Consider the following 15,766-nt stretch of genomic DNA (forward strand, 5'->3'; position numbering starts at 1 on the left):
GAATTTGGACTGCAGTACCAAGTTCAACCACTAGCTGTCAATATTACATACTGCACTTTTAAGTGTGAACTGAATGTAATGTTTTCTAACACTTAATTGCAATTCGTTTAAATTTATACAAATCCGATTCCAAAAAAGTTGAGACACTGTACAAATTGTGAATAAAAACAGAATGCAATGATGTGGAAGTTTCAAATTTACAGAATACAACATAGATGACATCAAATGTTTAAACTGAGAAAATGTATCATTTTAAGGGGAAAATAAGTTGATTTTTAAATTTCATGGCATCAACACATCTCAAAAAAGTTGGGACAAGGCCCTGTGTGGCATCCCCTCTTCTTTTTATAACAGTCTGCAAACGTCTGGGGACTGAGGAGACAAATTGCTCAAGTTTAGGAATAGGAATGTTTTCCCATTCCTGTCTAATACAGGCTTCTAGTTGCTCAACTGTCTTAGGTCTTCTTTGTTGCGTCTTTCTCTTTATGATGCACCAAATGTTTTCTATGGGTGAAAGATCTGGACTGTAGTCTGGCCATTTCAGTACCTGGATCCTTCTTCTACGCAGCCATGATGTTGTAATTGATGCAGTATGTGGTCTGGCATTATCATATTGGAAAATGCAAGGTCTTCCCTGAAAGAGACGACGTCTGGAAGGGAGCATATGTTGTTCTAGAACTTGGATATACCTTTCAGCATTGATGGTGCCTTTCCAGATGTGTAAGCTGCCCCTGCTACACGCACTCATGCAACCCCATACCATCAGAGATGCAGGCTTCTGAACTGAGCGCTGATAACAACTTTGGTTGTCCTTGTCCTCTTTAGTCCAGATGACATGGCATCCCAGTTTTCCAAAAAGAATTTCAAATTTTGATTCGTCTGACCACAGAAAGGTTTTCCACTTTACCACAGTCCATTTTAAATGAGCCTTGGCCCAGAGAAAATGGGCATGACATTTCAAAACGTCTCATTTTCAACATTTGATATGTTATCTATATTCTATTGTGAATAAAATATAAGTTTATGAGATTTGTAAATTATTGCATTCCTTTTTTATTCACAATTTGTACGGTGTCCCAACTTTTTTGGAATCGGGTTTGTATGAAATGCAAATATCGAAATCCTCCGACATTTCTCTTTTTTCATTTTAGACTTCTAATTTGTGACCAGTGTTTTGTTTGTCCTCTTCTGCATTTGTCAATATGTCATGCATCGGGTCAATGTTTACTCTTCTATCAAAACTCGTCTTGCGTAGAATGTGTACGGCTGTTTTACCGGAAGCTAGTTTAAAATTTATAAAGTTTTTTTAAATATGGATATTTTTACAAAAATCCATTGCTTCACTTCAGAAGGCCTTTATTAACCTCCTGGAGTCACGTGGATTATTTTTATGATGGATGGATGGATGCACTTTTTTGGGCTACAAAACACAGCGCCCCCATTCACTTCCATTATAAAGCCTGGAAGAGCGAGGATATTTTTTAATATAACGCTGATTGTGTTTGTCTGAAAGAAGATCATCATGTATCGTAAGTCACATACTCCTAGGATGCCTTGAGGGTGAGAAAATCATGGGATATTTTTGGGTGAACTGTCCCTTTTTAAGTATATATTTATAATTTCATAAATACTTGTATTGTCTTTGAAATATGGTTAAAGTGTACTGCCAAATATACTGACAAGCATTTATTGTAAACTAAAATATACTTTAAAATATATAATTATTTAATATACTATTATACTTTAATGTAATTTTTATTGAAATGTATGTCATGTATTTGTAAATACTTGTAATTAGCTTCTTTAAAGTACAACAAATGATTTAAAATATACTGTAAAGTAAAACTTTTAAATTTGACAGTATTACAAGGTGTACTTAAATGGATTTAGAAATGTCATGAAATTGTTTCAATCCTTAAGTGGCCCTTTATTTCATTAATATTTTATTATCTGCAAGTACAGTTTTTTGTTTTTTAAATATACATTTATGATTTGAAGTACACTACAAATACACACTCAATACAATTTAAGTGCACTTTTTTCACAACGAAAGTATACACACCCAAATTTCAAGTATTGTGAGTGCAACCTCTTGGTAATTCTTGGTGATTTTTTTTTTTTTTTTTTTTTTTCCAAATAAACACTCACCTACTGACTCATTTCTGACTGTGTCTCCGATCATGTAGGTCTGTTTCCAGAGCATTTGATAGATGTGATGCGACGTGAGCTGGCGCTGGAGTGCGATTACATAAGGGAAGCCAAGTGTGCTCGGAAATTCAAGTGAGTGAACAAAAACAAGCGGGAGACGTTTTTCTCACTGCTAATTCAGAGCATCCCATCATTGTATCCGTTAATCTACCCCTCTATAAAATCACGGGCGGTCTGAGGGCTCACAGGCGGCCTGCTGGCTCTTACAAGACATTTCAGGCAGCTATGTAACTGATATTTGAGCTAAATCTATCCTGTGCCATAACACTCTTTAAAAAGAAGGTTTACGCACACGAAATAAACATTACAACTGCTCAGAATGATTGTGCACTTCTGTATCCTTGTATAACAGCTTCTCTGGAGCGTTGTGGCCTCAACACCGGGCTAAAAATAATCGCTTGTCCTTTTCAGCCTACCTTGTAGGCCAGGGTTTGAATGATTTGATTTTAAGGAACAGTTTGCACAGTAACATTTTAAATATAGCACAAATGTAATAATAACAATTGACAATAAGCCCATGCTTCTCCACTGGGGAGCCTGACTTCACAGAGAGGGAGAAGAATGAAACGTTCCAATAGAGAGATATAGTTACGTTCATGCATTCAGGATGGGATGTGTGTCTTTTATCTTTGAGTAAATCAATGAGCATATCAGTGTTCAGTAGATTAGCTTGTTTTAAAATAATGCAACATGTTTGCTTCCTCTAAGTATTAACGCAGTGTAAACAAACATTGCACACACAGCCTTACATCCGAAAGAGCTGAGGAAATAATCTAACACATTCTTCTAGTATATCTTCTTTTTGTCATGTAGTCTGATTGATTTTATTGAATTGGTTCATTTGTACAATTGACCTCTGTTGTCACTGTTGCTAATTTTACAGAATATACAGTATATTTCTCATATATTTGAATAATTTCTGTTAAATTGTGTTTAAAATCTCACCAGTCCTCCATATATTTACATTAAAAAAGCGCAAAAGCTTCTCTTACAACAGTTGCTCATTGTTCGGTATGTTTAGCTTTATTCAAACATTGTAGCTTTACAGAAAACATGAATGTATTGGAATAATATTAACAGTAAAAATAACTCTGAAAATTAATCATATGTGAATTGAACTGGTTCAACTAAGTCCAGTCATCACTCGGTACACACTGCAAAATTAACTTTCTTATTTAATATTTTACTCTTGTTTTCTAGTACAAACATCAAGATATATTTACTTGAGATGCAGAATGGCATGTTAAGTTCACCCAAAAACGAAATTTCTGTCATTAATTACTCACACTCTCATGTTGTCCCAAACCCATAAGACCTACATTCATCTTTGGAACACAAATTAAGATGTTTTTGATGAAATCCGAGGGTATCTGATCCACACATAGGCATCAACGACATTGCACATTTTGAGGTCCAGAAAGGTACTGAAGACGCGACTACAGTGGTTCAACCGACGAGAACACTTTTTGTGCACAAAACAAATCAAAACAAAAATAATGACTTTACTCAACAAATTCGTCTGTCCCCTGTCATACAGCTACACTATTGTCATTGCAGAGCTTTTGTGTTTATGTCTGAACGGCGACTTGGTATTGGTCGGCTCTGGTCACATAAGCAGCACGACATGCGTGAGCTCGCGTTCAAACATAAACACGGAAGCGCTGCAAGACAATAGCGTAGCAGTATGATGGGGACATACGAATTTGTTGAATAAAGCCGTTATTTTTGTTTTGTTTTTGCGCACAAAGTATTCTTGTCGCTTCATAATATTAAGGTTGAACCACTGTAGTCACGTTGATGGTTTTAACAGGGTTTTTAGTACTTTTCTGGACTTCAAAAGGTGCAATGTTGTTGCAGCCTGTATGTGTGGATCAGATACCCTCGGGCTCAGATTTCATCAAAAATATCTTAATTTGTGTTCCACAGACAAAGGTCTTACAGGTTTGGGATGACATGAGGGTGAGTAATTAATGACAGAAATTAAATTTTTGGGTGAACTAACCCTTTTAAAACAAGAGAAATTATTCTAATTTTTTAAAGAAAACTGTCATTTTACATCTCAATTAAATATACTATTGATTTAAGAATGTTATGGATAACCATTCAAAAATACTGAGGAAGAAAATTACTTTTTGAAGTGCATAAGTGTCTATGTGGCAGCATTTTTGTTTTGTTTGTTTGTTTGTTATTATGTATTAATTTACTTCCTTTTGATTCATTTGCATGTTTTCAAAGAATCTGTTGTCAAAATTAATTAATTTATTTATAAGTTTATTTGCAGCTAAATATGGCTCTGATTTAAAAAAGTATCATCTGATACTTATATATTACCTTGTTAAAAAGCCTCAGTATAGTTAGTATAGCCATTTCTAACATTACCTTTATAAAGCTAGATACGTTTTCAAATTTCTATCTTGACTCATCACCTAGTGCTGTAAACTTTAATTCAAAGCTGACGTACCCATTATTGCTTAACAAGCTGTAATTTCAAGCTGAAGTATCACATTTGGGAACTCCTCACGCCCAGAGAATAGCATCACAGCTTTTCCCACATCCCTCAGAACCAGACGTGTGCGTGTGTTCATCAGCACGTCCTGTCTGTGGTGCACGTGCGGGGTGGCATGCTTTTACGGGGTGGCTTACTTGTGCTCAGTGACTCAGAAGTTTTGTGGTTTTTGACAGGGAGCTTCTGAAAGATCACCCCTTCTTCTATGTGCCTGAGGTAATCGATGAACTCAGCGGCCAGCACGTCCTCACCACCGAACTGGTGCCTGGGTTTCCTTTGGATCAGGCTGAAGGACTGTCACAAGAGCTGAAAAATGAGGTATTCACTGGTGCTGTTAAACCAGTAACCCTGTACTGACATATGAAGTAATCACATTTTTTAGGTTTATTGAATCTTCAGACAAAATATATATATATATTAGGGCTGTTGGTTTAACGCGTTAATTAGATTAATTAGTTACAGTGAAAAGTAACGAGTTAAAATTATTAATTTTAATTAACGCGCCCGCCACGCCCCTGACCTACGTATGTCATTTGTTGACTGATGACGAATATGAAGCAGGTAAACAACTCGCTGCGTGATATGATCCTAAATTCAACTAATTTTTCAAAAATGCCCCTGTGAGTTGTTGTCTCGTATAGTTAAGCAATATCACACCAGTAACGAGCGCAATATCACACGAGTGCTGTTTTTTGTTCCGAATAGCACGAGTGCAAATGTGAAATTCAATAAATCAGAAGTTAACACTGTTATATTTTAGACATAATATTGTCTGCTTTTGTTCAATTTTGCCAATGAAAATATTATCTATAAAGCCAGAGCAGAACGGTTGTGCCCTGCGTCTCCGAGCAAAACACAGCGGTTTCGTTTCTGAATGAATCCGCGTTTTGAGCGAATCAATCGGGTGAATCAATGATTCATTGGCCCATTGATAAAGAGCGTCATTTACTTGATTCCTGAATGAATCAGCCATTTGAACGAATCGAATGAATGAATGACTTATAAATGACTCACTCATTAAGACATTTACCGCCACCTACTGGCAGTTTTAGAGTATCACTATAAAAATCATATTTCCCTATAAATAACAGTAATAAAACATTAAACGGTTAGTTTACCCAAAAATGAAAATTATGTCATTTACTCACCCTCATGTTGAATCAAAGAAAATATTTCTTTCTAAAGCTACTTTTTGTAATGTCTCTTTGATGATGATGTCTCTTTTTCTTTTGGGTTTCTCAGCCAAATTTGATGTGCGATTTAATTAGATTAATTAATCGCCAGATTGTGTAATTAATTAGATTAAATATTTTAACCGCTTGACAGCCCTAATAAAAAAAAAAAAAAAAAAAAAATTTAATATAAAAATATTAAATATATATAATATATAACTGGTTTGTTTTTTGTTATCATATTTGACACTTCAGGCTTTAATGGCTCATATAGTATGATATAGGAGAATATGGATCTCATACTTGAGGAAAAAAACACTTAAGTTTCATTCGGTAAACTGAGCAAAATATGCAATTTGGTGCATTTGCTGATATTTATATGACCAGAATGTCATGTAAATCAATGAGATCTTTATAACAATATAGCACACTATTACATAAATGCATATAAATATCAGTTTTCACTTTATGTCTCCCAATAATGTGTCTTAGTAAGATTATATTTAAATGGTTAGTTTTATGATCAAATCTCTGCAGTTTTTATTGTGGGGGCAAAACATATAATTCAGTTCAACTATTATGATTGTGAGATGTACAAATGAACAAAAGCCTGATGTGTCATATGATACATTTTTTAAATGATTTTCCTTTTTAAAAAAAAAAAGTATGAATGGATAATCAACCTAGGTTGGTTGCTTCAGTCCAGTAAGTTATATTATTAAAACAAAAAACGGGAAAACGTATTTTCATTTTAATATCTAGTACTTTCAGTTCTCCTTCTGTGATCTACAGTAAGTTGCATGTATATAACTTACTGTTTTGTAAGTTATATAAGTAAAGCCACATTAGTTTGGTGTGGTATCAGGCCACATTAAATTCTATGACGTGTCATAGTCTCACATGTGCCCAGTATGAAAGCCAGTGGGCTTCCTGGAGCATTATCACCACCTGGTGGTGGAAGTGTTTTGTTGCATTAGTAGGGCAAAGTTGAAACAAGGTCATGTCCATACCAAAATATTTAAGGAATGAAGTTTAAAATAAATAAAAAGTGTTGACCAAACCCTGAATAGAGAAAATGGTGTACTTTAACATGAATGAAGGCAATAAATGTGATTGAATATTTTAAACAGACCGTACAAGTATGATTTAAATCTGCATCCGTTATGTAGTTTGTAAACAGTGGGAAATTTGTTTTGAGTTCGAACTGATCTATTACTTTATACTAAGTACTGTATATGCTTTAATGCATTAATACTGTGAATTTATAGCAGTCCAGTGCAGGTGTCATAACACTTTTTATTGATGCTCAGATCTGCGAGAATATCCTGACCCTGTGTCTGAGGGAGCTCTTCGAGTTCAGATACATGCAGACGGATCCCAACTGGTCCAATTTCTTTTATGATCCACAAACCCACAGGGTACGTAAGAGATTGATCATTGATCTTTCCTAGTTGCTTACTTAAACAACCAGTCACAAGTGTAGACGCACTTTGTATACTGGAAACTGAAATATGAGATAGCTTAGATTTATTAAACATTAGTTTTGTTCACTATGTTATTCCTATACTTTTATTTCATAGGTTGACGACTATTTTATATATACCTATTTTTTGCATACATTACTCCAAACTTTAGTGGCACATGATCTTTCAGAAATCATTATAATACGCTGATTTGGTTCTCAAGAAACATTCGTTATTATCAGTGTTGATAACTCGCTGCTTAATATTTTTGTGGAAACAGTGATGCATTTTTTTCAGGAATCTTTATTAAATAAGAAAGTTCAAAAGAACAGCAATTATTTAAAATAATTTTTTTTAAATAATGAATTTGTTTACTATAAATTACATTATTAGTGTATTATATAATATTATATTTATTTCAATTGAGCATGTTTTTTTCAGTAAATTAAAAGCATTTAAGTTGTTTTGTTTTTTGGTTTTTTTTGAATAATCAAGCTGTTCTTCAATCCACAGGTTGCTTTGTTGGACTTTGGTGCAACGAGAGGGTTTGAAGAGAGTTTCACTGATCTTTATATCGAGGTAAACATACAGTTTAAAGTCCCCCTGTAATCAAAATGTATTTTTTTTTAATCTTTTAGTATGAATATGTTAGCCTTAATTTTATGGATAAACTGGTGTGTTCCAAAACAATGATATAAGCATTCACAACTTAGTCTCTCTTTTCTGCTAAAACAGATTTCACAGATTTTAATGACAATGGACTTCAGCTTCTCATATCTTCTGTATAATCAAATGTTCTTTAGAATCTAAAGTGTCCCGCACTTAGACGCTGAACAAATTGGTCAATTGTTCACACATTTTTATATTTTTTACATGGTGAATGGCACATAGTGCACTATATAGGGGATAGGAAACGATTCAGACAGTGTAAATATGCTTTCCATTGGGGCGAATGAAATCTGGTGTCACGCGAACCGCAGCGCACACAGTCTGCTCTGGTCCAGAGACACGATAGCACATATTGGATCATATCCGCTAGTTGGCGCAGACCACAAAACGTATCGGACACATCTGAATTCTGCAATGAATGCTATATTTAAAGCGATATGGAGAAGATTAGGAGGAGAAATGGTTAGAGATTAGAAGGAAACTGAGGTTTTACCAAGCTCAACAGCTGTGATATAAACAAAACGCTATTGGCCATTTCAAAAAAGGGGAGAAGCTGTTCAATATGTCCCGCCATGTCTTCCTGTTTCAGTTGAAATTACGTCAACACATTTAATAATGCTGTGCGTTCAAAGGCACTTCAGCGGGAAGTAAACGATTGTATAATATTTCCTTTCTTAAACTACCTTTCTCTTTAAAACAGATCATCAAAGCTGCAGCAGATGGTGATCGAGAAGGAGTGCTGAAGCAATCCATAGAAATGAAGTTCTTGACTGGTTATGAGACTAAGGTAGGAAAATGCAATTTTTAAAATTTTGTGTTTGGGGCTTCACATACGACAGTCACGTCAATACAACCTCTTCTCCTCATCCAGGTCATGGTGAACGCCCACGTGGATGCGGTGATGATCCTGGGCGAGGCTTTTGCCTCTGTGGAGCCCTTTGACTTTGGTGCGCAGAGCACCACGGAGCGCATCCACAACCTCATCCCCGTCATGCTGAAACAGCGGCTCATCCCTCCACCAGAAGAAACCTATTCCCTGCATCGCAAAATGGGCGGCTCCTTCCTCATCTGCTCCCGCCTGAACGCGAAGCTCTGCTGCAAGAACATGTTCGACAAGGCCTACAACAACTACTGGAGTAATAAAAAGAAAGGACCAAGCCAGTGACGGGGCAAACAAAAGAAACTTTGATAAGCACAAAATGCTCTGGCCAATCACTCGAATGTAAACAAACGGCACTTTTGTCTCGACTGACCCAACCTTACCATCATACATGTTTGTTTTCGAATTTTGTTTTTCCTTCTGAGTGTGTTAATGGGAGATAATATCCATGATTAATCATGGTCATGTGGTACAAAGTTTGCTATTCAGACGGATGCATCTATGTGCCTACGGAAATTCCTATAACCTGGAAAAGTTCGTTAATCATCAGGCATGGCGATTGGCTGTAGGACATTTCATAGCCAAGCCAACAGTTTTTTCCGGGTTGCTGGACTAAGTTTGTGAGGACCGTCTCCCTAAATCAGTATATTAACTCCAATGCATATATTGTTTGAGAAAGCATTACAATGTTTATTTTTCTTTTTTCGGTTTGTGATGTGAATGATGCGCACAATATAGGCCAAAGTATGATAAAGGGAAGTTCCTGAAGGAAAGGATCAGAAATCAGTGCAGGTTTTTGATGCGCCTGCTTACGGTCGCATATGTGTTATCTATGTAGGTTGGCTACAAGCTTGCTTGTTTTAGCCTGTAAAAACTTCTCAATGCATTTTAAAAAGCCAGGATATTAATCATGATGGTGTGAGGTATCACTTCTCTGATGTGCGAGATGTACATGAATTTAAATGTGCCTACAAGAAGGTGAGAACAAGAAAAAAAGCGTTATGGCATGATATCAGAGCATTGGTGGAAAAGGCTTTTTTCTAATCTTCCTGCTATTGGCATTCTTACTAAAAATTGTGATGAAATTGTCTGAATATATTAAATTTTTGAATCAACAAACCAGTCATAAATGTTTATTAGTAGACTTGTTGATTTTTGTCCATTCATATGACCATATAACAGACAAGTATTGAATCAATTTGTAATAATTAGTAGCTTTAGTGTTGCGAGACACCGGTACAAGTAAACGATCGCAAGACAGACTGAAGTTTGGTAATTGCATGTTCATTTGTTGCACACCTCAGAAGACCCTGTTGTGAGTCATGGAAGAGTATGTTAACATGTTCCACAATATTCGCTTGAGAAGATGATATATTATAGCTGGGACACATATAGTTAGGGTTGAATGTATGGTACATCGTCACCAGGACTGCTGGTTTATCAGCTGTGAAGATAAAAAGAGAATGATTTAACATTAGAATTGTATTTAAAATTGAGCAAGGTGCAGGAAGACTTTGTAACATAAGCAAGGAAATTTTATTGATAGACCACATTTAAATTCAGCTTACACCGTCCAAAACAATCATAAAAAATAAAATAAATGTCTATGAAGGACTGACACTATGATACTGTAAATTATAGATCCAAGAAACCAAAGTCAGAATTGAAATTATTAGTTTATAACTTTCAATAGCGAGATATAAACTTGCAATTGTGGAAGTCAGAATTTTGACATAAAAGGTTGCAATTACTTTTTTTATTCTCTGGTGGAAACAAGCTTTAATACAGATGTGTTGTGAAAACTAGTTAAACATTGTAATGAATAATTACCTGGAATTTTCCTCAGTGCTTCTTCAATGTCAGTTCCAGATCGTGATACTACGGGACAGAAGACCAGTATCAACTGACAATCCCACAATTCACTCTCTGTAACTCCCTTGAGCTGTTTTAGAATTTGCATGTCAACTCCCAAGGTTCGGCCACATGTAAATGGATGCACTCTGACTGAAGGCTCTGCAAAGAAATATATTAGGAGGGTGGTATGAAAAGTGGGCTCCAGAAGTTTTTGTACTTTTTCATTTAACCTAGATTTTATATAGAGCGAGATATACAGTGCTCAGTGTAAATGAGTACACCCCCTTTGAAAAGTAACATTTTAAACAATATCTCAATGAACACAAAAACAATTTCCAAAATGTTGACAAGACTAAGTTTAATATAACATCTGTTTAACTTGTAACATGAAAGCAAGGTTAATAATATAACTTTTCAGTTTCACTCAAATTAGGGTGATACAAAAATGAGTATACCCACTGAAAGTCTCTGGAGCAAAGCTACATTTTAGACTACAAATGTCTAATTTAACAAGAATTCAACCACAGGTGAGTCTAATTTTTCATTACACAGTTGACTATAAAAGGGTGTTAAAACCCCTTCCCATTTCATGCTGTCAGCAATGGCACCACATGGAAGAGAAATGTCACAAGACCTGAGAAAGAAAATTTCTTTACACCAGAAAGGTGAAGGCTACAAGAAGATCAGCAAAGCTTTACTAATCAGTCAGAATACTGTAGCAAAAGTGGTACAAAAATTTAAAAAAGATGGAACTGCAACCATATCAGAGACTTTGAGGTCATCCATGGAAGTTAACACCTCGACAGGAGCGTCTTCTGATGAGAAGGGTTGAAGAAAATCAGCATGCAAGTTCACTGCAGTTATCTAAAGTAGAAAGCCAAACTGGGGTGACTATTTCCCGTGACACAGTACAGCAGAGGAATGGCATGCGGTGCCGTCCACGAAAGAAGCCTCTCCTAAAGCCCAGGCACAAAAAAGCCCACCTAGAGTTTGCCAGGGCCCATGCTGACAAAGATGAAGACTACTGGGACTCTTTACTCTGGAGTGATGAGACCAAGATAAATGTTTTTGGAACTGATGGCTTCAAAACTGCATGGCGCCGCAAAGGTGAGGAATACAAAGAAAAATGCATGGTTCCTACAGTGAAACGTGGTGGTGGTAGCGTCCTTATGTGAGTGCTGCTGGTGTCGGAGAGCTGCGTTTCATTGATGGCATCATGAATTCACAGATATACTGCTCTATACTGAAAGAGAAGATGCTACCATCACTCTGTGCCCTTGATCGTAGTGCACTTTTCCAACATGACAATGATCCTAAACACACATCTAAGGCCACTGTTGGATTTCTGAAGAAGAACAGGGTGAAAGTGATTCAGTGGCTCCTGATCTGAACCCAATCGAACACCTATGGGGAATTCTGAAGAGACAATTTGAGCATCACTCTCCATCCAGCATCCAGTCTATAAAAGAGGTCATTCTTGAAGTTGCAAGTTGATGTTGCAAAATGTCGCCAACTTGTTCAATCCATGCCTAGAAGACTTGGTGCTGTCATTAAAAATCATGGAGGCCATACAAAGTACTAGATGTAGCAGTTTTTGTTGTGGGGTGTACATATTTTTGAATCACCCTAATTTGTGTAAAACTGAAAAATGTGTAATCCAAGTTATAACATGAAAGTAAGGTTAATAATATACGTTTAACAGATGTTATATGAAATTGTTTTTGTGTTCACTGAAAGTGCAAAATCTTAAAGGGGACCTATTATGCCCCTTTTCACAAGATGTAATATAAGTCTCTGGTGTCCCCAGAATATGTCTGAAGTTTCAGCTAAAAATACCCCACAGATTATTTATTATAGCTTGTCAAATTTGCCCCTATTTGGGTGTTTTACACAAATTAAAACATGCTGTTTTTGTGTGTCCCTTTAAATGCAAATGAGCTGCTGCTCCCGCCTCCTTTTCTAGAAGGCGGAGCTTTAACAGCTCATGCTTCAGTTGCTCAACAACAAGAAAGCTGGAGAATCTCACGCAGCCAAAATGACGATTGTGGAGTTGATTCAACCCATCGACTACCATGTGCCGTCATTTTAACCTTTTGTACAAATCCAGTATTTAACTGACCCTTGTTTGTGAAGAAGTCCGGCGTAAAATGACGGCATGGCAACAACACTACTACCAAGAGACTGAATTTTTACCGTTACTCACCAAAATGAGTCGTTATATTTGGAGATTTCAAATCTGTTTGGGATGGACTTGGAAATTTTCCCCTGCTTGAAGTTCCTTCTGTATCCCAGTGCTCTTTTCTAGCTGACGCCTCAGTGAGACTGTTCAAGACCTCAATGTATGGTTTCAAAGATGCTTGTGTTGCTTTTAGCTGCTCCTCCATTTCTCTAAAAGCTCGAAGAGACTCCTTCAAAACATCCTGAACAGAAGCATCATCTGGGACAAAGTTGCAAGACCACTATGAAACATCTCTTTTACAAAAGAAAAGTCCAATGGTTTTCTGCTACAACTTAAATATTGTGGGGGTTATAAGTTACTCACTGCTGTTGTTTTTGTGCATTAAATGCTTCAGCGCTCCGGCAAATGTTTCTGGGCCAGATCGAAGTGAATCCTTGGAGGAATAAAAAAAATAAAAAAAATCAATAATCACAGATGAATACTATTATATGAACAAATACAGTGATCTTGCTGAACTATTTGACATAAGACCATTGATTTAGCATGGCTAAAATACACCTATCAGGTATAACATTATGACCACTGACAAGTGAAGTGAATAACATTTATCTCTTCATCATGGCACCTTTTAGTGGGTGGGATATAATAGGCAGCAAGTGAACATTTTGTCCTCAAAGTTGGGGTGTTATGCTGCATTCACACCACTGTGTGTAATTACCGTAATATTGAGATGACAACATGTGACATTATATTCAGAGCTGTTCACGCCCTCGGACTGGGAATTATTTTTTCTATGGTACAGCGGCCATGTGGGAGCTTTCAGAAAACTCCCAGCTTACAAACTGTAATTACGAGCTTTACGAGGATATGAACTCTTTTTACGAGCCAGAATCTCTTAGTTATTTTAATTACAATATGGCGTGGACGCACCTGTAGAAGCAGGAAAAATGGGCAAGTGTAAGGATTTGAGGGAGTTTGACAAGAGCCAAATTGTGATGGCTAGATGGTCAGAGCATCTCCAAAACTGCAGCTCTTGTGGGGCGTTCACGGTCTGCAGTGGTCAGTATCTATCAAAAGTGGTCCAAGGAAGGATAGGTGGTGAACCAGCAACAGGGTCATGGGCTGCCAAGGCTCATTGATGCATGTGGGGAGCGAAGGCTGGCCTGTGTGGTCTGATCCAACAGATGAGCTACTGTAGCTCAAATTGCTCAAGAAGTTAATGCTGGTTGTGATAGAAAGGTGTCAGAATAAAAAGTGCATCACAGTTTGTTGCATATGGGGCTGCATAGCCGCAGACCAGTCAGGGTGCCCATGCTGACCCCTGTCCACCCGCCGAAAGTGCCAACAGTGGGCACGTGAGCATCAGAACTGGACCACGGAGCAATGGAAGACAGTGACCTGGTCTGATGAATCATGTTTTCTTTTACATCACGTGGATGGCTGGGTGCGTGTGTGTCGCTTACCTGGGGAACACATGGCACCAGGATGCACTTGCACAGGATGCAAGGGAAGAAGGCAATCCAGCTGAGGTTGTGTGATGATTTGGGCAATGTTCTGCTGGGAAATGGAATGGTTTGAGGAGCACAATAATGAGTTTGAGGTGGTGACTTGGCCTCCAAATTCCCCAGATCTCAATCCAATTGAGCATCTGTTGGATGTGCTGAACAAACAAGTCAGATCCATGGAGGTCCCACCTCGCAACTTACAGGACTTAAAGGATCTGCTGCTAACATCTTGGTGCCAGATACCACAGCACACCTTCAGGGGTCTAGTGCAGTCCATGCCTCAACGGGTAAGGGCTGTTTTGGCAGCCAAAGTGGGACCAACACAATATTAGGAAGGTGGTCATAATGTTATTCCTGATTGGTTGTATATGGAGCATATATATATAGCTATTTGTGCTATGGAGCTATTTATGCTATGCAGGTTGTCAAACATGTTCCTAATTAATGTAATGAACTGCACCTGTGGTTACTCTTCAAAGACACCTGTGTGAACTTCAGTTTAGAGCAAGTAACCATAATAGACTTTGGTAGATTGTTCTGGGGAAAGGTCTAGCATAATTTGTTTGCATAAGTCTCTAAGTTTGATATAGTGTTATCTAATACAACAAAAGTCCTAGACTTAGGAGTGTCCAAATATATTTGGGGGTCACTGAAACTCAATACCAGCTTCTTGACCGAAGACATTACCTTCACTGTGTCTGTGATAAGCGACATAATCGTCCTTCGGAGCTGAAAGTTGCAGATACCTGGAAAAAGCTCATTCAGATCCTCTCTTGTCAAAGTAAGGACTTGAGCATCATCAATTCCTGCTTCTAGAAACAGGTGGAGATAATGTAGCATGTCACAATGCAGGAACTTCGGTTTAATACATTTATTTTTATATTTGTCTTGGGGTGTGATAAAATACATGTCATTAGAAACATTAGCCTACTATCAGGTGAGACCCATACCATCTAGGACAGAAGACCCAGAGATTGCCTTGATTTGTTCTCGGAGAGCTCTGCCCTTCTTAAACATAAGAAAATAAAGATTATAGTTAAATACTAACCTTAACAAAAGCACCATTTTATATACAGTTCCTTACTAGCACCCTAACAACAGCGTATTTTGGATTATTAATATTAGTTAGTAGTACACGAAAGATTGTAAATGTTAGTTTATTGTACCTTTTCTTTGGTGGACCCAAATAATGTGTTTGGATTAATCCACGTTAATCCAGCGGAAAACCAAGAAGACCCTGAGCTGCTCATTTCTGCTGTATTGAAACCGAAAGTTGGTGTTGATAAAGCTAAATTACATAAATTCAGTATACAGACTGACACCGAGTCAG

General features: G+C 37.1%; 2 protein-coding genes across 3 annotated transcripts in view; one reads left to right on the plus strand and one right to left on the minus strand.

The window, feature by feature from the left end:
- The window catches only part of coq8aa (coenzyme Q8A, genome duplicate a), a 38,704-nt gene extending 28,701 nt beyond the window's left edge, over positions 1–10,003 (plus strand). For both annotated transcript variants that reach the window (XM_067384209.1, XM_067384210.1), the window contains 6 exons: positions 2,187–2,280; positions 4,891–5,032; positions 7,197–7,304; positions 7,863–7,928; positions 8,719–8,805; positions 8,890–10,003. In XM_067384209.1, coding sequence (XP_067240310.1) covers positions 2,187–2,280; positions 4,891–5,032; positions 7,197–7,304; positions 7,863–7,928; positions 8,719–8,805; positions 8,890–9,183 — 791 coding nt within the window. In that variant the 3' untranslated portion in view covers positions 9,184–10,003. The remainder of the gene's footprint in view (positions 1–2,186; positions 2,281–4,890; positions 5,033–7,196; positions 7,305–7,862; positions 7,929–8,718; positions 8,806–8,889) is intronic.
- Positions 10,004–10,066: 63 nt separating this feature from the next.
- On the minus strand, positions 10,067–15,697 carry si:ch211-245h14.1 (uncharacterized protein LOC563420 homolog). The gene is made up of 7 exons (XM_067384211.1): positions 15,603–15,697; positions 15,387–15,444; positions 15,124–15,248; positions 13,295–13,364; positions 12,956–13,189; positions 10,729–10,911; positions 10,067–10,342 (listed from the first exon to the last, which is right to left on the minus strand). The coding sequence occupies exons 1-7, from the start codon at positions 15,684–15,686 to the stop codon at positions 10,116–10,118; spliced, it is 981 nt and encodes a 326-aa protein (XP_067240312.1). The 5' UTR covers positions 15,687–15,697; the 3' UTR covers positions 10,067–10,115.
- Between the last annotated feature and the right edge of the window lie 69 nt (positions 15,698–15,766).

This window comes from Chanodichthys erythropterus, chromosome 4, assembly GCF_024489055.1.
Source record: "Chanodichthys erythropterus isolate Z2021 chromosome 4, ASM2448905v1, whole genome shotgun sequence".
Lineage (NCBI taxonomy): Eukaryota > Metazoa > Chordata > Actinopteri > Cypriniformes > Xenocyprididae > Chanodichthys > Chanodichthys erythropterus.

What these genes read in the sequence shown, in the direction of transcription:
- si:ch211-245h14.1 (XM_067384211.1), bottom strand. Translation starts at nt 15,686, where the DNA reads ATGAGCAGCTCAGGGTCTTCTTGGTTTTCCGCTGGATTAACGTGGATT. An exon ending in AATGCACAAAAACAACAGCA is followed by an intron (nt 13,190 to 13,294) that starts GTGAGTAACTTA and finishes ACTTTGTCCCAG; the next exon opens with ATGATGCTTCTGTTCAGGAT. An exon ending in AGCACTGAGGAAAATTCCAG is followed by an intron (nt 10,343 to 10,728) that starts GTAATTATTCAT and finishes TTATCTTCACAG; the next exon opens with CTGATAAACCAGCAGTCCTG.